Here is a 22912-nt window from a genome sequence, read left to right as displayed (position 1 = left end):
TTAATTCAGAAAAATACCCACTTACGGAGTGGTGGTTTAGACTAGTAACGTTGAAGATGTTGCAGAAGGAGATTTATCTGGGTTGGGTTTCTGCAGACTCCAGACACAAATTCATCATCCCTTTGGTACTTGCTTTATGACCCCAGTTTATTAAAAAGCTGATTGGCTCACGATCTAAAACTTCTCTCTCCCCCATCTAGATAGAACATCTTTGAGCCTCTATAAAATCCAATTTCATTCAGACATTTGGCAACTACTGAGAGAGACCACCTCTGTCTCTATCTGTGGGTATGAGATTTATAAAATGAGAAAAGGCTACATGTAAACTCTAAAGTTCTGGATACATTTTAACTACAGCTCTTCCTTGATTTATGATGGGGTTGTAGCCTGATAAACCTGTCATAAGTTAAAAATATCATGATTTTAAAATGCATTCGATGCATTTAACCCACAGAACATCACAGCCTACTTTTAATGTGCTCGATACTTATATTAACCTACAGTTGGGCAGAATCATCTAACACAAAGTCTGTGTTATAATCAAGGTTGACTGTCTAATGTGATTGAATACTGTCCTGAAGGTGGAAAACCGCATTGTATGTGGGTACAGATGGTTGTTAGTATATGGACTGTTGAACCTGAGGATTGCATGGCTGACTTGGAGCTGTGTCGTTCTACCTTGCCCTGCATCAAAGAGAGGATAGGACCACATATCACTAGCCTGAAAAAGATCAAAATTCAAAATTCAAAGTATGGTTTCTCCTGAATATGTATTGCTTTTGTACCATCATAGAGTCCAAAAAATCATTAACCGAACCCTCCTAAGTTGGGGACCGTCTGTACTATTATTTAGATGAAAACTTGAAGTATACAAGTATTCTTTCTTTGGGCTCAGAGCCACCTTTCTTTTCAAGTCTGTTCACTCAAACAAAATCCCATGAACAGGGAATAAAAGACAGCCTTCTTCTTGGGTCCCCTTAGGTTGGCTGTGAATTTCCTAATAGCTTGGGGCTCAAAAAAATCACATTTTCTAATCAGATGTTCACTAGAACCTTCTATCTCTGCTAGAGCTTCTTACTCATTCACATGACCCCTGAGTAGAACATAAGCATCCCCCTTCCATGTCCTTGTCAAGCTCTCCCACTTCTTGGCCTCTTTACCTTCCACTTCATTTTTTTCTAAACCATTTAAAATCCAGGAACTGCCCTCCATCCTTTATGAATTTTCCGCAAGAGCTCCAGGCTATGGAAGTTTGATTTCTTTCCGTCTCTCCTGTTCATTCTGCCATGTTATCTTGTAGCACCTCATGTTTTTATTTCCAAGTCTCTGAATGGTCTTTCCAGTTAGATCCTGTGTCTTGTTCATCTGCTCAGGGGTGAGCACAGTGACTGTTACTTGCGGTTGGTTGCTCAATAGATGCTTAGCTCATTTGGTGATGATGAAATATGCTGTTGTGTGGGACGTCCCCATACTGTACAACAGATTCCTGGAGTCTACTCAGAGGCTTGGTCTCTATAATGCCATATGCAATTGCAGTGACGAAATTCACTAGTGAGTCTGAATCACGAGAGACTGGACCCATTTTGCCTGATGCAGTTATGACAGTCCACCATTGCACAGGACCCATTCCGAGTGACATTGATGGAAACTCCTGCTTTCAATTCTCATTTTCGCCATGAGGACTGGTGATCTTAAGTCAAAGGAGTCAGGTTGGAATTGGGGCTGTGTGATCTTGGAGAAATGATTCTTATATAAGGGGGAAAGGACCATCTTCCTCATAGGTCAGTGCCAATGTGTTGGGAGTAGCAACGGTAACTGACAAATCATTGAAGGTTCAATGTGGACAAATCTGAGACTTAAATTCTTCAGGAGACCTAGTCATAAGGGGTGGAAACCCACACTTTTGTGAGTTTTCCCTCTAGAAGCCTGACCTGGTTCTGACTGTAAATATCTAAGAAAAAATTTCTTTGTGCTTCCAGCAGGGGGAGGAGAAAAATCATTCTGAAATATCCTAGAGCACTCTGTTCTTATTAACAAGGCTTGCCCTCAGGATGAACTAGTTAATGAAAGCCTTACCTGCTAGGGTATTATCAGAGCCTAGCTGACCTGCGCAGAAGGAAGTACCCAACTCCAGCCCAGTCAGGCCATCCTGCCGCATCTAAGCGGGGATAAATGACTGAGAAATGTTCGCAAAGTTCATAGTCCAGAGTCACTAAAAGATCTAATCACAGGACCGTAGAACACATCCGTCCCTCCACACCTCACCATCATGTTACTAACGGCCAGTTTATAGCACTTTCTTTTACTGGTACATTCCATCCAGCTTTAGAGAAAAGTATAAGACATATTAAAAGGCAAATGCACAATTTGAAGAGACAGAGCAAACATCAGAGCCAGAAATGGCAGGGATATCGGAATTACCGGGCTGGGAATTTAAATCATCCCTGATTAGTGTGCCAAGGGATCTAATGCATAAAAGCAGACAGCATGCAACAACAGATGGGCGATGTAAGCAGAGAGATGAAAATCTTAAAAAGGACCAAAAACAAAGCTAGCCATTAGGAAAAAAAAAAAACAGCCCCACAAAACTGTAACTAAAATGAAGACTGCCTGTGATGGGCTTGTTAGTGGAGTGGACATGGCTGAACAGAGAATCTCTGGGCTTGAGGCTATCACACTAGAAACCTCCAAAACTGTAAAGCAAAAGGAACAAAGTCTGGAGGAAAAAAAAAGAACAAAGTATCCAATGAGTGTGGCTCAACCACCGAAAATGTAACATACATGTAGTGGGAATACCAAAGGAAAAGAAAGAGAGAAAGGAAGGCAAGTATCTGAAACACTAGTGATTGAGAATTTCCCCAGATTAATGTTAGACACCAAACTGCAATCCAGGAAGCTGTGAGAATACCAAGCAGGATGAACAAACAAAAGCCTAGGGGTATCATTTTCAAATTACAGAAAATCCAAGATAAGGAAAAAAATCCTAAAAGAAGCCAGGGGTGGGGGGGACAATTTACCTATCGTGAAACAAAGATGTGAATTGTGTTCAGCTTGTCCTCAGAACCTATGCAAGTGAAAGAGTATGAAGCGAAATATTTAAAGTGTTGAGAGAATGAGAAGCCTAGTGTCACAACGTTGGCACCAAGAGAGCCAACTGATCACTCTGAAGTCATTGAACCTAAGGGAAAAGGACCTCATGGGAGCAAGCCAGATTTTTGCTCCTGTTAACCTAAGAGAATTTGGTACGAGTAATTCCATGAGTTTATCCCATTTCCTTTTCAGATGGCAAGGTCTATGATGCCTATGTCTTATACCCTAAACCTCAAAGAGAAATCCAGAGCCATGAGGTAGACACACTGGTGTGGAAGATTCTGCCTGAGGTGCTGGAGAGGCAGTGTGGATATAAATTATTTATATTTGGCAGGGATGAATTTCCTGGACAAGGTATGTTTTTTTTTAATTAATTTTTTATTTTTTATAAACATATTTTTATCCCCAGGGGTACAGGTCCGCGAATCACCAGGTTTACACACTTCACAGCACTCACCAAAGCACACACCCTCCCCAATGTCCACAACCCCACCCCCTTCTCCCAAACCCCCTCCCCCCAGCAACCCTCAGTTTGTTTTGTGAGATTAAGAGTCACTTATGGTTTGTCTCCCTCCCAATCCCATCTTGTTTCATTGATTCTTCTCCTACCCACTTAAGCCCCCATGTTGCATCACCACTTCCTCATATCAGGGAGATCATATGATAGTTGTCTTTCTCTGCTTGACTTATTTTGCTAAGCATGATACGCTCTAGTTCCATCCATGTTGTCACAAATGGCAAGATTTCATTTCTTTTGATGGCTGCATAGTATTCCATTGTGTATATATACCACATCTTCTTGATCCATTCATCTGTTGATGGACATCTAGGTTCTTTCCATAGTTTGGCTATTGTGGACATTGCTGCTATAAACATTCGGGTGCATGTGCCCCTTTGGATCACTACATTTGTATCTTTAGGGTAAATACCCAATAGTGCAATTGCTGGATCATAGGGCAGTTCTATTTTCAACATTTTGAGGAACCTCCATGCTGTTTTCCAGAGTGGCTGCACCAGCTTGCATTCCCACCAACAGTGGAGGAGGGTTCCCCTTTCTCCGCATCCTCGCCAGCATCTGTCATTTCCTGACTTGTTGATTTTAGCCATTCTGACTGGTGTGAGGTGATATCTCATTGTGGTTTTGATTTGTATTTCCCTGATGCCGAGTGATATGGAGCACTTTTTCATGTGTCTGTTGGCCATCTGGATGTCTTCTTTGCAGAAATGTCTGTTCATGTCCTCTGCCCATTTCTTGATTGGATTATTTGTTCTTTGGGTGTTGAGTTTGCTAAGTTCTTTATAGATTCTGGACACTAGTCCTTTTTCTGATATGTCGTTTGCAAATATCTTCTCCCATTCTGTCAGTTGTCTTTTGATTTTGTTAACTGTTTCCTTTGCTGTGCAAAAGCTTTTGATCTTGATGAAATCCCAATAGTTCATTTTTTCCCTTTCTTCCCTTGCCTTTTGCGTTGTTCCTAGGAAGATGTTGCTGCGGCAGAGGTCGAAGAGGTTGCTGCCTGTGTTCTCCTCAAGGATTTTGATGAATTCCTTTCGCACATTGAGGTCCTTCATCCATTTTGAGTCTATTTTTGTGTGTGGTGTAAGGAAATGGTCCAATTTCATTTTTCTGCATGTGGCTGTCCAATTTTCCCAGCACCATTTATTGAAGAGGCTGTCTTTTTTCCATTGGACATTCTTTCCTGCTTTGTCGAAGATTAGTTGACCATAGATTTGAGGGTCTATTTCTGGGCTCTCTATTCTGTTCCATTGATCTATGTGTCTGTTTTTGTGCCAGTACCATGCTGTCTTGATGATGACAGCTTTGTAATAGAGTTTGAAGTCCGGAATTGTGATGCCACCAACGTTGGCTTTCTTTTTCAATATCCCTTTGGCTATTCGAGGTCTTTTCTGGTTCCATATAAATTTTAGAATTATTTGTTCCATTTCTTTGAAAAAGATGGATGGTACTTTGATAGGAATTGCATTAAATGTGTAGATTGCTTTAGGTAGCATAGACATTTTCACAATATTTATTCTTCCAATCCAGGAGCATGGAACATTTTTCCATTTCTTTGTGTCTTCCTCAATTTCTTTCATGAGTACTTTATAGTTTTCTGAGTATAGATTCTGTGTCTCTTTGGTTAGGTTTATTCCTAGGTATCTTATGGTTTTGGGTGCAATTGTAAATGGGATTGACTCCTTAATTTCTCTTTCTTCTGTCTTGCTGTTGGTGTAGAGAAATGCAACTGATTAAGTGAAGTTTCAAAGCCACAGGTAAAAAGGAAAGGGAAGTCTCTTTTCCTTCACTTCACAAATGGGGGTGGGGAGGGCTTGGGAGACTCTGCTCACCTTCCCCCATGGAACCACGGAGAGTCTCGCACCTCCTCAGCCCACAGTCCGTGAGCCAAGTTAAGACCAGTTCTCTCTCTTCTCTCTGGGGCTCATTCCTGTTACAGGATAACTGGGATTCCTGGTTGAAATAATGTGACTCTCACTATGAGTAACACGAACAGCTGACCAATGCCAGCCTTGGCCAAGAGACCACATGGTAGAAAGAGGTCATTTGCCCTCACGTCCGTGAGACTAACTGCTGAGTATCCTCCATCAGTTCAAATATGTAAACCAGCTCATATTTAAAGATGATTTTATAAACCTTAACTACCCAGGTTTCTCCTACATAAATAAAATAGAATTTATTTATTTATGTCTCCCATCGAACAAGAATGTAGCTTTGGGCACTGTAGGTGACATCTCTGAGCTTCAACAGTCTCATCTGTCAAATGAGGAACAGAGGGCTTCCCTGACTCGGGCGAGAGAATGAAGTGAGATAAAATCTGAGTGGAGACCCGTATGGAGCTTAGCGCATGTTAGACATCTGACAGATAAAGTTTCCCTCTTGACCTACATGTTTTCTTTCTTGGGATGCTATACAACAAATGGCTAAAATTTGAAATAAACCTCCTTCCCTGGTCAAGAGGAAGCCAAGAGGACTACATTAGAGCATTTGGTAGCGGCCCACTCTGCGTTGTTTGGGGAGGTGGCCAAGTACTTTGGATTTTTAAGTTTCTTATCTCTATGGTGGGAGAAACCACATCTCAGCCCACATCTTTTCAAGTTATAAGATCAGCCTCCCATGAGGAAGTGAGAATCTGATTTAGTGCTTGCTGTAAACATGGGGAAGACTTCAGATTTCATAAGCATATTCTTTTACTCACTTATTCAGCAAATATTTATTGAGCACCTGCGATGTGACAGTAATATTCTAGGCACAAGAAATAGAAAAATAAACTGAAGAGAAGAAGAACATGAGCTTGGAGAGGTCACAGTCTATTTTTATATTCTAAGAATCAGGAGGATATAAAAGTTACTATTTACTGCTAAAAAAGGCCAAGTTTCATCCATAGCTGGATATTTCCAGAACTACCCCCAAGAAATCATCAGGCAGTATTACTAATTTGAAGTTAGTCCTATAAATCCTGGGCATTTAGCTAGCTATAGCACAAGAAGAAAACACAAACAAAGATTAATACAGCATTTGATCTATCTATACTTTTCCTGTCCCTTTAAAATATATTTATTTAAAAAAATGTGTTTATCATCTAGTATATACTAGTCCTTCAGTGAAGTTGGTGACAAAAGTTAGGTACGATAAAACCCTTTTTCTGAGTAGGTCACAATCTGTGGGTGCAGCCAGTGAGCTGAGGTAAGTGACCTCGCAGCAACCAACTACCAAAAAAATATGACTCATGAACACAAAGTACCAATTTTTTTCAGGGAAAATCAGGAAGGTTTCACAGAGGATATGATAAAAGTTAAAAAAGCAAAGCAAAACCACTTTTGTTATCCATTCCTAAGTGACATTTATTTTAAAATCCATGTGGTCCTTCCAGGACCCATTTCTAATATTCTCAGAGATGAATCTAGGCTCTTTCACTCATGCGATAGTCTGCATCTTCTTTATTTCCAGCGGTGGCCAACGTCATCGATGAAAACATCAAGCTATGCCGGAGGCTGATCATTGTCTTAGTTCCCGAATCCCTGAGCTTTGACGTGTTAAAGAACACGTCGGAAGAACAAATTGCAGTCTACAATGCACTCATCCAGGACGGCATGAAGGTCATCCTGATTGAACTAGAGAAGGTCAAGGACTACACGGCCATGCCGCAGTCAATTCAGTACATCAAGCAGAAGCACGGAGCCATCCAGTGGAGCGGGGACCTCACAGAACAGTCACAGTGTGCCAAGACCAAGTTCTGGAAAAAAGTGAGGTACCATATGCCACCCAAAAGGCCTCCACCATCTTTTTCCGCCCAGCCGCTGAAGCACATGTCCTGACCCCTCCTGGTTGGCTAGTGGGGGCCCGACATGGGGTTGGTCACCTGTGATGGCATTGTTGGTGTGGGGTGGTTCACGGATGGCATGGATGCCTGGCATTTAGCCGTCGGCTTGAAGCTTGCCGTTGTGTCCTTGTTGTGGCAGGACCTCTGTCTGTTGCTTGTTTGGGTCAGAGCTCCCTCTTTAGGGAGAGATGTCACCCTTCCAGAAGGCCTTCATTCACTTATGGACTCTAATGGGCACTCCCCATACACAGAGCCCCTGGGGAATGGGACATGGAGGACTGTAGAGTGGCAGGTGAGATGTCAAGAAGTTAGGTGCGTGGTGTGGCATCTGTGGGGCCAGAGACAGAAGTTAGGGGATGGCAGGAGGCAATCTGTGGGCTTGGAGAGGGCTGGCAAGAACTGCAATTTTTCTTGACCATAATCTTAGCACATGGATACTGGAAGCCATGTAGTGGTCACACAGACCAGTGGGGACCAAGTGTGGCCCCACTGGGATTGCCCATTAATCACCCTCCTGTTGGGCCCCAGCCTTGAAAGACTTGATCTCTCCAATCAAAATAAGTAACACTTCATTTCTTTCTCCAGCTGGCTTCTGAAGGCTGGGATTCTGAGCAGCATGAGAGACACAATTAGCACACCGAGATGATGCAATTCTAGTCCACATAAAACAAAGAAATCTTTAGGTTAGCCCGCATCCCCTCATCACAGGTGCATTTATGATTTAACAAGGCACAAGGATTTTTGATGCTAAAATTTAGCTGGAAATTCATCACTACTTTCAAAGACCCTGACCTGAGGAGCTGAGATAGAGTACAACACTCTCATTCCATGGTTGAGGATGTCAAGTCCTAACAAGTGGCCTGCTGGGGTCAGAATGTTTATGTTGCCCCAATTCACATGTTGCCGTCCTAACACCCAATGTCATGGTATTGGGAGGTAGGGCCATCTGGAGGTGATTGGGTCAGAAGGGCGGAGACCTCCTGAATAGGATTAGTACTCTCATGGGAGATAGCCCAAGAAATCCCTTGCCACTTCAGCCATGTGAAGACACAGCAAGAAGTCTGTTACCTGAAAGAATTTCCCCACCTGACCACGAGGGCACCTGTTCTCAGACTTCTTGCCTCCATCACTATGAGAAATAAATTTCCTTTGTTTAGCCTATGGTATCTCACGATAGCACCCCAAGCAGTCTAAGGCATGGCCCTAGTGAAGGGTCCATGGGGACTGGATGGGGGTCAGCCAGTGGGCAGGACAGGGGAGGAGGACTGGGGAGGAGGAGGGGTGAATTGGGAGAACAGGAAGCCCAGCCTGCAGAAAAGAGCGGAATGTATGGGCAGGAGCAGAGAGCAGGAACAGGTGGCCTTCACAGGCTACAGATAGATGGAGTGTCTGGTGGGCTCTGAGATGATAAAGAGCCTACTCCAGTCTTCTAGCATCTGTGCTCCAAGGTGACCCAACATTGGGTCAAGATGACATATTTCTTTCTTTCTTTTTTTTTTGTTTAAAGATTTTATGTATTTATTTGACAAACAGAGATCACAAGTAGGCAGAGAGGCAGGTGGGGTGGAGGGGGAAGCAGGCTCCCTGCTGAACAGAGAGCCTGATGTGGGGCTGGATCCCAGGACCCTGAGATCATGACCTGAGCTGAAGGCAGAGGCTTTTACCCACTGAGCCACCCAGGTGCCCCACATGACACATTTCTTTGTCATCATATGCTGGTTCTCACTTAACATGAGGCCACTCTTTATTTTATTTAACATTTGCTCTTTAAAGATTTTTTAAAAAAGATTTTATTTATTTATTTGAGCGAGAGAGAGAGAGAGAGAGAACTCAAGCAGGGGGAGGGACAGAGAGAGAAGCAGGCTTCCTGCTGAGCAGAGAGCCCGATGTGGGGCTCCATTGCAGGACCCTGAGATCATGACCTGAGCCAAGAGCAGAGGCTTAACAACTGAGTCACCCAGGAGCCCCTAAAGATTTTCTAAAATTGTGGTAAAATACATGTCATGCAAAATTTACCACTGCGACCATTGGTAAGTGTACAGTTCCAGTGACTAACTTTTATAAATGACTGTATCCACACAGCACAAGTTGAGGCTGTCAGAAAAAAGAAAACCAATCCATCCGGGCAAAGGTATTTTCTGAAAACCTAGGACTACTGGGAGGCCAGCGCTATTGGTGAATTTCTTAGTTGGACTGATTTTTTGTCAGAAACTTCCCTCACCTCCAACATGTGCCCTATGTTTCTTTTTGCTTAAAAATATGTAAAGGTGTATTATTAGGGCAATAGCAATGAATTATATCAGCACATTGTAATTTTATTGTTATTGCTTCATGTCCTATATAGGAGGTTCCTTTTCTCGAGGGTTCTGGCCTTTCACGTATTTGGACACAGGGCTGATGTTCTCAGGCATGTATATATGCTCCTCAAGACAGACCATGTGCTCTGAATCAAGATTTGTACAATAGGGCCACATGTTTTCAAAGATGGGTAAGACTTGTCTTATCCTGATAAGTTCTGTCCTTTTAAACAGTGGCTCTTTCTGATAATTTGAGGAAAAATGTGGATATCTCCCTAGAAAAAAAATGTATGTACACACAAAATTTTGGGTGCAGTTTGAGAATGTTGACAGAATTTTTCAAGTTCCTCAAAGGCATCTTACACAAAAAGGTCCCCAGGCCCTGACAAAAGGACCCTTTTCCTAGAGGGACTTTCATTTTTGTCCTTACTGGATATGATCTCCGAATTTTACACAATTCTATGTAGAGGTCCAATGATAAACATGCTGAGTGAGCCATTCTGGGGATCCTCCTGGAAGTTGTTTGGAAAGGAACACAGACTTGGGATTTTTTGTGGTATTCTAGTCATCATCTAGCCCAGGACTGCCTTACTTGTTCACAGGTGACGACAGTGACTCCTGAGATGTTTCCTCATGGTGTGTCTGGAGCTATAGGCCTTATGTGTGTGTGTGCCATGATGTGAAAAAGACTGGGAAACAGATCCTAGTCAGAGAGGGCCTAGAAGACTGAAGGGAGTAAACTGAAGACGTTCAATACTCGTTGGCAGAGCTGGGACAGATGCCTCCATCTTCTCACTGTGCTGTGGTTTATGCTATGGCAACTTTTCTTACCCTCTCTGTCCTGTGACACCAGCCACTCATTGGAATTAACTTCTAGAAACCTGGGAATGGACTTCTAGCAATAAACAGTTAGGGCTTCTGAGTGATTTCCCTTGATTTACTCTGGGACTTTTTAGGAACACACACATTTATGTTTTGTTCTGCCTTGTTTCTACCCACCAGTAAGCAAAACTGTAGGATTTTTAGGTTTGTAGGAAATTTGACATTCAGGATTAAGAAGTTCTTCAGTAAGCTTTACCTTTCTTGAATGGATCTTTCTGAATGGCTGGAGGTTTTAGATGAGAGAGGTCAGTGAAGGAGGCTATGTCCTTTCCTGGGACAGCTTTATCACATCGATCACAAAACATTGAACTTCACTGAATTCTACTTCTTGCCTGGAGCCTCACTACCACTTGGGAACCTGGGGGTCCAGGGCTCTGCCTGGTGGTGAAGAGCTTGTGTTTGAAACTCAGCTTTTCCTGTGAGGCCTTTGAGAAGCCAGTTAGCCTCTCTGAGCTTGTCATCATTTGGGGATGACACGGGAAAAAGCATATAACACATGTGAGCGTGGGGATGATAAGTGGATATTAATTATGGACAGGTTTCACACACTTGATAGAACTCTGGCCATGATATTCAGGGACAAAAGTGTAATTAAAAGGGGGAAAAATCCATAGGCACTGAATGTTTTGCAGTAGACAGCTCATGGTTTTTGGAGATTCCTAAATTTTCTACTAGATTCTTAAAGTCACACACACACACACACACACACACACACACACACACACACATCCCTGGAGATGGGTTGCTCTGTATTGGCATTGATGGGGTCTATGACTATGCCCTGTGCTGTGGGCTCTTGGCTGGACTAACCTTCCAAACAATCCTGTCCGGTCTGCTGGCCGGTGTCCTCTTCCACTTACGCAGGGACCCCCAGGGTTCCCCATCCCCTGGGTATCCACACAGGGATATCTGCTCCCATGGAGCCTTTGGTTATTGTCCTTGCTTGCTATTTGGTCTTGATTTGGGGGGCTCAAGGAGTTTTGAAACCTGGTCCTGGGCTACCACACAGTAGCCCAGGCCAGAACCAAAGGAAGTACCTGAACTGGGAGATCCAATTGACAATACTATCCCTCTCTTAGGTCTCTGGAGGACAGCGCTGTTACCCCTTCCCCGGCCTCCAGCGAGTCCTACCACCTCTCAGACTGTGTTCCCTTCTCCCTCAGACACTCAGCCGCTGTGATTCCAAGCACCCTGCTTGGAATCCCTACTGGGGATTGTTTACTTCTTGCCATGATTCCATCCAAACACTCCTGAAATGAGACTGCTTCCCTCAGAGCCTTCCAGAATTTCTGTAGCGGGGGCCCACAGGCACTCTTTGGTTGGGGTGGTGGTGGTGGGAGAGAAGGGCTTGGAGTAGAATTTGTGTAGCTAGCCCTTGGCCAAAAATGGAGAAATCATTAATGGCTCATGTTGTAGAATGGGCTGATTCCTAACGGAGATTTCAGGAAAGGGGTGCTGGAGTTCCCCTGAGCTCCCTCTGTTTTATTCATGACACAGTCCCCGAAATGTGCCTTTCTACTGTTTTGTAGGTGTTCTTTAGCATTTAATCTCAGCATTAAGACCCATAATTAAGCTGCTGGAGACCAAGGAGCATTAAGCGTCATACTAAATATTTGCCATTTTGAATCCTGGTGATACCCATCTCATTGACAATTTTGTTGTAGCTGGTTTACTAGTTTGAGCAATTCCATTGTGAGTTTCCATGAGTTTTTATGGAATAAAGAGATACAATGTGGTAAAAATATAAGTAATTGAATTGTCCCTGAAGTGGCAGTTTGCCAGCTGATGGACTCATGTGTAAGCATGGAAACGAAAGAAAGCTTAGATGTCCATGGATAACAGGAAAAAAGGCAGATTATATGGAAACTGAAGGCCACCACCAATTCTCTCATGTCTCCCCAGCAGAGCTTGGTGAGGTAAATGGGGCCTTATCCCCATTCCTTAGGGGTGGGCTCCAGGTCTCTTGGGAGAACCTGAGGGGGCAGGACTGACCCGGGGGCAGGGGTGAGAGGTGAACGGGTTAGAGAAAAGATAAAATACAGATGTTGAACCCCTCAGTTACCTTTTGGCTCACCTTCTTATGATGACTGAGTCAGCACCAGAACCCACTTCCTTTGGTTTCTCCCCTCAAATACAGTGAGTCTGCCCATGAGAAAGTCCTGGGTGAAGACTGAGTCATATCAAATAAACGGCCCAGGAAGGTCTGGTCTTTCCCCCGAAGGTCAGCCGAGATGAAGACACATGTGAAAGTGCTTGGCAATCTCACAGAGCTACAAGGAGTTGTCTGACCTACATGGGGACTGGGGGGGCATAGACCCTCACTGTCTTCTACCCCTGCTGAACCCCACAGAGCCTCAGAGAGCTGCTGGCTGTGGCCCTGTCTGCTAACCTTTCCTTGACTCTTGATCTTGATTCATAGTTTCATAAACTTCCCTTCAACACATGCTTCATTTAGTTGATTTCTCCAGGGCCGTGTCTGGAAAATTAAGAAAGTGGAAAATTCCTCCCTGGTTTCCCTCTTAGAATAAAGACTATTGCAGACAAATCCATGGTGTTTAGAATAAGTGACTGGACGTGACCATGGCTCTCACAGCTGCAGAACATCCAGTCTGAATGGCTGGAGGCCACACATCTCAGATGGTGCCCTTGATGGATGGGAACCCTTTTCCCCTCCATACCCAGGGAGCTTTGAAGGGGTGCTGCCATTTCTCTTAATAAAAGTCAAACCGTAGTCCTCAGAGAGAGAGAGATTCTCCCCTAAAGAAGGGAAATTAGACCTTGTAGCCCTGGGTCTTGTCCTTCAGAGCCACCTTTCTTCAGGGGCTCTCTTATTAATGGCAGTTGCCACAGCCTAACTTAGATGCTCTGGCCTGCCTACCATTGACTAATTCCTAGGAACACGGCTGACATCTGCAAGGACAGACAAGATTTTATAGAAAGAGAAAGGAGAACAAAACAGACTGGAATCTGTAGGGATATACCATCAGATGGCTTGGACTATAAGATGGAGGTTTTCTTGTCTTCCTCAGGAGATGACTCGGCCCTCATCTCCTATCACCTCAGAAGAGGAGAAAGCACATCTTTTCCAATTCAGGCCCAGAATTGTCAAGGGAGACACCCAGCTGTAAGACATTGTGCCAAAATGTTTTGCCCACATAAGCTGTGTTTTGCTCTGTTTCTTCTCTCCTATAAGACAGCAGTTTCTTGCTGTGTGGTGGGGCTGGTGTGGGGACTCCGGCAGCTCAGTCATGGGGGAGAACCGGCCATGGTGAGAGCTGGTGGAGCATCACCATGGGCCATGGTGGCCTCAGTCCTACATGGAAGCCTGTACCCGAACAGCGTGTCCCCCTTCCCCTCTGTCAACAAGGAGACATTCAGCTGCAAATCTTGGAAATCTCAGAAGTCCATCAAGTAAACTTCATTCTCAATTTTGAAATATAATTCATAATTTTATTTGTTTAGAACTCCTATGAAAATGACATTTTTATGAATCTAGAGATGAAAAACCCTTTTCTACAACAACCAAGTAACCAGTTTATCACCATTCAAATATCTGTAACTTGATGGCACTCCCCTGGAGGTTGTGTCACCTAAAAGATTGGGTGAATCCCAGACTGTGATCATAGTTGTAGAAATATGTGAGAACGATGCATAGTAACTTTTTTCCCTCTTACTCAGTGGCTGTATTGCTTTTTAATCTGAGTCACTGACACCTACTGTTTTATTTGATTGATTCATGCTATCTCTTGACTTACCTGGAGAACCCTGGAGACCAAAGGTTTCATCGTGATGGTTTTGTGGTCACACCCTCATTTCTCTCTGCCCTTTATTACTCCCTATTTCCCACCTTCTCTTTGTGTACAAAGAGAAGTACATCAGCGGGAGGTACTTGCCTTCTCCCTAATCATCACCACCACCACTCTGGTTAGCATCTTTCTAAATAATGAAAACATTTATAAGGTGTGAGGGTTGCACGTGCTCTGGATGATTTTCAACACATCTATCAAATGTGGCCAGCCCGAAGACCCACACCTTAGTCTCCCCCCACCCCATATGGAACCACCTGCAAGTCAGGCCAGGGGTGCCGAACTTATAGTCCTCAGTCTGAGGTTATGGGTGAAGTGCTGGCATTTGCTACCAAAGGCATTCATATTTTGAAAACTGGGAACTACACAGGATAAATTACATTGCAGCTCAGTATAGACACACACATACACACACAGGAGGAATGGAAAAGAAACCGCATTTCTTGTTATGGGCTCAATGCTATTTTGTTCTAGTCTGGCTCAATTTTTCAAAATGTGGTTCACAGCCCACCAACCTGTTTCATGACCAACTTCTCTGTTTCCAAAGCAGTTTGAAAAACACAGCACCAGTTTTGCATACTGCTGGTGACCCAGTCAGTCAAGACATTCTGCTTTGTTGAATCAACAAGCCTTTATCAGGAACTTATTATGGCTCTTCTTTGATTATCTAACTTCCAGGTCAATTAGCTTTGTTTGTTATGTCAAATGACCACAGGACAGCGGAAATCTCCCCAACAGCAGTTTTAAATGGAGATAATTTCCTGCCTGTGTAAAAAGATGACATCAAGAGGAAAAGAAAGCAGCCCTGTGGGTGACAAACACTGAGAAAGAGAAAAACATTTCCTCTCACGAGACACAGGAGAAAATGAAGTTCAAGACTTAACCTGGCAATAAAATAAAATAAAATAAAATAAAATAAAATAAAATAAAATAAAGGAGACAACGCTGGTGTCCGGACCCCTCACGGCGCCACTGCGCCCTCTGCTGGCGGCCGAGGCAATGCCCTCCAGCCCGCCCCTTACCCAACCCGCCCTCCCAGGCAGAAAGGGGTGTTCACAGGTGTACGTGCAAGGGAACACCTTTGGCTTTTGGACGGTTTTAACTTAAGGCCAAGAATGTCTTTTCTTCTGAGGCCGTGGGAAGGGTTGAGGTAGGGCCATTTTCTTTGCCACTGTGATCCTACCCCTTGGGCTTTTGAGACTACCGCAATCTGCCCAAGAATTGTGAGGGAGGCCAGGAGGTCCTCCTTTTTCTGTGTCCACAAGCCGCAGGTCTCTTTCCAGAAAGAGGGCCTTGACCTCAGACGACTTGGACTGCAGTCACAACTCACTAACTGAATACAGTTGCCAAACAGGTGATTTTCTCAAGCAAGTCACAAACTCCGTGCCTCAGTTTCTTTATGTGTAAAAAGGGGATAATAGAAGTACCCTCGCTGTAGGATAACCAGCAAGTAAAACGCTTATTGGCACCAGTAAGACTTCAGTGAACATTGGCTCTTATTATACTGTAATAATAATCTTGCTTTTACTATACTGTCATTTTTACTATAATTAGTATTTTGCATTTACTATTGTCATTACTGCATTAATGCTTGCAGTGGTGACGATGCTAGTCAGCATTTGCGGAGTACTTAAAACTTTTCAGAGATTCTTCTACGTGCTTTACGTGCATTGATCCGCTTTGCAGAGGAGGAAAGAGAGGCAGAATATGAGTTCAAGGGATCTAAGCTCTCTGTTCCCTCAGCCGCATTGTTTCAGCCCCAGAATCCAGGTGAGAATAGTACTTCCTTGGTAGAGTGGTTGTCAGTATCTGTAAAAAGCATTTTAAGCCCTAGACAAGAACTGGTTTTTGGTATTGCTGTGAATATGGTAAGCCCAAATTATCTTATATACCTTAGAGCGCTGATTTATAGAGAAGTTCTACCTTAAGAAAGACCTGATTCTATAAAAAAAACATGTAAGCTCATGAGTTTGAGAATGATTACATTTTGTGTGTGTGTTCTAAACAATAGATTACAGGACTCATTTAAAAAGTGTTTCTCAAAGTTTATATGTGCCAAATTAAAAAAAAAAAAGGAAATCATAAAATACTAGAAAATATAGGTGTATCTTATATTGAGTCAAAACAAAAGAAAGATTGACATTAAAAAAAAGATTTTATTTATTTATATGCCAAAGTGAGAGAGAGTACAAACAAGGGGAGTGGCAGGCAGAAGGAGAAGTAGGCTCCTCACTGAGCAGGGAGCCTGATGTGGGATTCGATCCCAGGATGCCAGGACCATGACCTGAGCAGAAGGCCACTTAACTGACTGAGCCACCCAGGCGTCCCAAAAGATTGACATACTTTACTATGTAATCATAACTTAAATAAAGGCATGGAATAAACTGAAAAGCTGGGCAGAAGTATGAAGTTAAAAACTGATAACCTTAGTGCCCAATAGAAAAAGGACCAAAGCAAATGAACAGGAAATGTACAACGTAAGAGCTAATTCACGTAAAGGCCTAGTGAGTGACAAAGTGTCTAACATCACAAATCATCCAGTGCTACTAGTTAATGTTTAGAATGTTCCAGATCCCATGCTAACCTCTTTAAATATATTGTCTCAGTTGATACTCTCAAGTAGCCTATATTTTCTCTTTTTTAAAATAATGAAATTAAAGATGTAAGAGATTAGGTAACCCATCCAGGGTAACACAGTTGTAAGAGATGGTCCCAGGGAAATTTATCACCAATTGGCTGTTTGATGATTTTGGAGCATTACTGTTTTTTGTTGTTGTTGTTGTTGTTGTTTTTGCACGATCATGGTAGCATTGTTATGTTTCCAGAAGAGTCCTTGTGTTTTAGAAGTGATACACTGACTTATTTCACTAAGCATGATACGCTCTAGTTCCATCCACGTTGTCGCAAATGGCAAGATTTCATTTCTTTTGATGGCTGCATAGTACTCCATTGTGTATATACACCACATCTTATTTATCCATTCATCTGTTGATGGACAACTAGGAGATGCAACATGGGGGCTTAAGGGGGTAAGAGAAGAATAAATGAAACAAGATGGGATTGGGAGGGAGACAAACCATAAGTGACTCTTTTTTTTTTTTTTTTAAAGATTTTATTTATTTGACAGAGAGAGATCACAAGTAGACAGAGAGGCAGGCAGAGAGAGAGAGGGAAGCAGGCTCCCGGCTGAGCAGAGAGCCCGATGTGGGACTCAATCCCAGGACCCTGAGATCATGACCTGAGCTGAAGGCAGCGGCTTAACCCACTGAGCCACCCAGGCACCCACCATAAGTAACTCTTAATCTCACAAAACAAACTGAGGGTTGCTGGGGGGAGGGGGGCTGGAAAAGGGGGTGGGATATGGACATTGGGGAGGGTATGTGCTATGGTGAGTGCTGTGAAGTGTGTAAACCTGGCGATTCACAGACCTGTAGCCCTGGGGATAAAAATATATTATATGTTTATAAAAAATTAAAAATTAAAAAAAAAAAGAAGTGATACACTGACAGATTAAACACCATGATGTCTGATATTTGTCTCAAAATAATCCAGTGCAGAGAGGGGTAGAGAGCATGGGAGAACTGATGAAACAAGATGGCTGTGAATGAGGTTCGTGGGGTCCAGTATACTATTTCTTCTATTTTTGTATATGTTTAAAATTTTCTCCAAAATAAGTTCGAAAAAAAAAGGAGTTAAAAGTAGTTAAAAACAAAACAAAACAAAACAAAACAAAACAAAAGTCCAGGATGGCCTGGATGGCTCAATGGATTAAGCGTCCAACTTTTGATGTCGGCTCAGGTCACAATCTCAGCGTTGTGAGATCGAGCCCTGAGACGGGCCTCACACTCTGTGGGGAGTTTGCTTGAGATTCTCTCTCTTCTCTCCCTCTCCCTGCACTATCCCCCTCCACTCATGCTCTCATATTGTCTCTCAAAATAAATAAATAAATAAATAAATAAATAAAAAATTAAGAAGTGAATTAAAAAATTAAAAAAAACAACCCCCAACTCTCAGACTCTTGAGTAAATTTGCCTATGAAAAAAGGGACGGAGTGTTCTATAAGGTAGGATAAAGCTAGGGAAGGAGGCCTTTTGTTTTGAAAATATAGACAGCTTTTTCTTTTCTCGACTCTGCTCACTGGAAAAACTTGTAAGATAGGAAATTATTTAAAAACAGTATTTATTAGTGTTTTAGAGTATATATGAATATTTACAAAGATTTGATCTTGCAGTACATAGCTAATTGTTCTCCATTAAATATAAGTATACCAACACAGCAATATAACATGGAAATAGTTACAAGCCAATATAGTTATAAACCACATTTTTTATTGAGGTATAATTAACATACAACATTCTTTAGTTTCCGGTGTACAATATAATGATTTGATATATGTATAGTGTAAAACGACCACCTTAATAAGCCAGCATTTGTCACCACACATGGTTACGATTTTTTTTCTTGTGATGAGAACTTTTAGGATCAGCTATTTTAACAACTTTCAAATATGCAATACCGTGTTATTAACTACAGTCACCATATATCTCTTTAATGGTAGCATAGTGTTTCACTGGTAGGGTGGAAGTATTGTACTTTATTTAATCCTCGATTTATGAATGTTTAGGTTGTTTCCAATTCATAACTTTGGCAAACGTGGTGCATTCATCTGATGATTTGCCTTGGATAAACTACTAGAAATAGAATTTCCAGATTAAGACATCTGGTACACCCTTCCAAATTCCCCTCCAGAGAGCTTGTACTAGTTGTGATTCACAGCATGTTGATTGAAGATGCCAGAAAAGGAAATAGTCTAAGGTGTGTCAGTGAAGAATTCGAGGTTCATGTTTGAGTTCCTATTTTGTTAACGACAATGGGAAACATATTTTTACCCATTTCATTTTTGTGCATTTCAAAGAAATGATTGACAGGATGAGGGGGGGTTGTTTTTGATCTGGTAGGGCCCTGGAACACACGTCTCCATGCTGGGGTGTGGTCGTGGAATTCCCAGGCCTGTCTCCCTCTAGTGCTCCTGTTGGGAGAGCATGCTCAGGCCCCGGACCCCTACCAGGGCATCTTCTCCAGCAGGGTTTCAACAGGGTGGCTGGGGCACTCCTGCAGCTTTGGGCTCTGCTACCGCTCAATCCCACTGTGGACATCTTAAAAACCTGAAGGGCCACACTACAGGGGTGAGGACAAGTCCAGACTCCACATGGAAAGAGAGAAACATCCAGGCTCCCACTGAATCTTGCTAACTTCTCTGATGGAGTAAGTAAGTTCAACAACATTGTTGACAAAATCCACCCAGGGCAAGAGAGGCCGGTGTTGTGTTTTGGGGTCTCTTGTATTAAAGGCCCAGGGAGGAAGAGGACAGAGACCAGGATTGAGGCAGGCAGGTGCCTGTGGAGAGATGATTCCCTCTGAGGAGGCTGAGATCCCCTCAAACTAAGAGAGGGTTTGGGGCTTTAGGCTGGTCTTGGCCCTGCTTCGATGTCATCCCCTTGATTTCTTTTCCTATTCCACAACTGACAGGGCACAGATATTCTTGTTTTTTTTTTTTTTTTTTAAAGTTTATTTACTTTTTTTAGTAATCTCTGTACCCAGTGTGGGGCTTGAACTCACGACCCCAAGATCAAGAGCAGCATGCTCTTCCAACTGAGCCAGCCAGGTGCCCCAGGGCACAGATATTCTTGGGAAGAGATGTTTGAAGCTGAGAATGTCTTTTTAGAAGACCCTCAATGTCCTTTTTTGGAATAAACCAACAAAATCAAATATCTTATTGAGGGTGGGTAGACAAGAGCTAGGAATTCGCCCCTGACCTCCATGCTTGAAATCAGCTCCCTACTCAGTTTTCCAACTTTTCTGTTTCAAGCATTACCAGCTAGGTTTGAAAATCTGCACAGAGGACTTTGAATGATAGACCGGCTTTGTGCATCTTATTCAAGGTGAAAATAAAGGGTCATATCTCTCAACTCTGACAAGAGTCAAGTCCTCACCCATAAACCCAGGTGAGGCCAGAGGTTCCCAGCGGGTACAGCCTTTGTCTTGTCTGGAGTTGAGCACCCCCCCCCCCCCCGTATGGTGCCAGGCCCCACTGTGCCCTCCCAGGGGTCTGCCAAATGAATGAGTAATGGGAACATGGGGTCCAGGAACATCAGTGACACTGGATCGGATTGGAGCGGTCTCCTTCCTGTCCAAGTTCGGGATCTACATAATGGCTTTCAAGCAGAGTAAGGATAATCTGAACTGAATTTACTTGTATCTATACTTTGAGATTGGGGTTTAAAGGATGAATACCAAATGGGAAGCAGATTTCAGTAGCTGGTATTCCTTCAGGACTTTGGGCAGTGGGCTCCGGGGAGCGCAGGAGGGAAGCCCAGCATTGGGGCTGGACCTGTCACGTATATCAAGGGTGTGGTCCAAGACAGAGAATCCAAAAGTTGTGCTTTGCTTGGGTTCCTGGAAGTCCTTTAAGGCCCCTGTGATTGAGCAGCAGGGATGTCTCAAACCCATAAACCCAGGTGAGGCCATAGGTTGCCTAGGAGGCGCCCGCAGTTGCGCCAAGGTTCCTGCAGAGGGCGCCCTGACATTTTTTCCTCTATTTCAAAGACTTTCAAATAGAACTGCTGTGACAGAAAGCAATACAAATCAATAGTGACCTCTATGTGTGAAACCAACAATACATTAGATGTTCATTAACTGGATTTAAATAAAATAATAATAATAATAATTTTAAAAAGTACACTTATCATGATGGAAAATTTAATAAAATAATAATTTTTAAAAAGATGAATAACTTATGAGTATCTAATGTATAACAGGTGACCATAGTAGATAATGTCACATTGTATAATAGAAATTTGCTAAGAGATTACAACTTAAAGGTCCTCATCCAAAAAAAATCAATTCATATGTGAGGTGATGGATGTATTGGTTAACTCAATGGTAGAAATCCTTTCACAGCGTATAACAAATCATCATGTATGCTTTAAATATCTTAAAGTTTTCTTTGTTAATTATACCTCAGTAGAGATTTAAAGAAAAATCTCTGGTGGAGAGTAGATAGGCATTCCTCCCTGCCTCAGAAATAGGCAGCCTTGGGCTTCTTATAGGATTGAACGGGATGTATTTTGCTGTAAGGCTTTTCTAGACATGTCTCATCAGGGAAGGAAAAGTGTAAAATGAAATCTCACTTTATCATCCCAATCATTATGTATGGCTGTTGCAGTTGGTGGGAGACAGGGGTACCCAGGTCATTGAGCTCAACAAGTGTGGTACAAATATATATTCCCCCCCTCCCATGCTGGGCCCCCTTTCCCATGAGGTATCTTAATGATAATTTGGGTAGGTTTTATAGCTTCATAGTCACTTTTTGGATGCCGCTCTAGTCTATATTAAAATGTCAGTCATTTGATTCAAAGCCTATCTTTTCCTTTTGTTTTCTCGGGGGAGTTGGGAGACCAGCCCTGGGTGGCTGGAGTGAAGGTAGGCACGGGGTGCTGTCATGCCCCTGTCCCCTGGCTCTGTCTCTCCGACCCTAGTTAGAGCAGTGAGAGAAATGAAAGATGTCTACATCTCTGGCTGCATGTGGTGGCAGTCACCTCCCTGGGGCATCTGAACTGCTGTCCTTGCTCATCGCCCACGGGCCTAAGGTGGGTGAATGGTGAGCCTTTCGCGTCCTGCCTACCAGGTGCTCACAATCTGCCAGACAGGCAGACACAGCAGGAGTAGAAATTCCATCCCCTGACCTCTCTCCATGCGTGGAATGGTTGTTCTTTGGGAAGGGGTGAGGTGCTGGGCTGATGAGGCATCTGGATCGATTCCTCTGTGCTGTCCTTCTCCGTGGGCCTTTGGCTCAAGCTGTTTGTATTTCAGTTATGGGGAATGAAGCACATTCTCAGTCTCATCTTCAGCTGAAAATGAGGAACCAGACAAAAAGTCTTGCTTGGGTTCTCTGTTCCCATATCTTCAGATGAGAAAGAACGGAAGATTTTAGGTAACATGGTTGGCATCCCATGATATGAGAGTGAGGCCCCTTGATCCAGTGCTCTGCATGGTCTCACCCAGGGAAGCACAGTGCTTGAGATGGCTTCTCTTCCCCTCCTCTTCACTGGACTCTGACCCTACACACCTACAAATCAGTACTGGGACAAGAAAAGAGATGAAAGGGCCATGAGAGTCAAAGCCAGATTTGGGGGGAGTTCTGACATGGGTAAAATTCAAAGCATTTTTCCCCTTTTAAAAAATTTAAATTCCATTAGCCAACATATAGTACATCATCAGTTTCAGATGTAGAATTCAGTTAATCATTAGTTGCATGTAACATCCAGTGCTCATCACATACCATACCCTCCCCTCCTTGATGCCCATCGCCCAGTTACCCCATCCCCCCAGCCTACTCCCCTCCAGCAACCCTCAGTTTGTTTCCTAGAGTTAAGAGTCTTCAAAGCAATGTTTGTGGAAAGCTGCAGAAGGATACCTACCATAGATATACCAGTTA

The 22912-nt window shown here is 43.1% G+C and overlaps 1 protein-coding gene across 2 annotated transcripts in view; it reads left to right on the top strand.

The window, feature by feature from the left end:
* Positions 1-9743, top strand: part of IL1RL2 (interleukin 1 receptor like 2) — a 38395-nt gene extending 28652 nt beyond the window's left edge. For both annotated transcript variants that reach the window (XM_059134407.1, XM_059134408.1), the window contains exons 10-11: positions 3283-3444; positions 7058-9743. In XM_059134407.1, coding sequence (XP_058990390.1) covers positions 3283-3444; positions 7058-7425 — 530 coding nt within the window. In that variant the 3' untranslated portion in view covers positions 7426-9743. The remainder of the gene's footprint in view (positions 1-3282; positions 3445-7057) is intronic.
* Positions 9744-22912: the final 13169 nt, after the last annotated feature.

Source organism: Mustela lutreola, chromosome 9 (assembly GCF_030435805.1).
Source record: "Mustela lutreola isolate mMusLut2 chromosome 9, mMusLut2.pri, whole genome shotgun sequence".
Taxonomy (NCBI): Eukaryota; Metazoa; Chordata; class Mammalia; order Carnivora; family Mustelidae; genus Mustela; species Mustela lutreola.
This window is presented reverse-complemented; position numbering and strand designations above follow the sequence as displayed.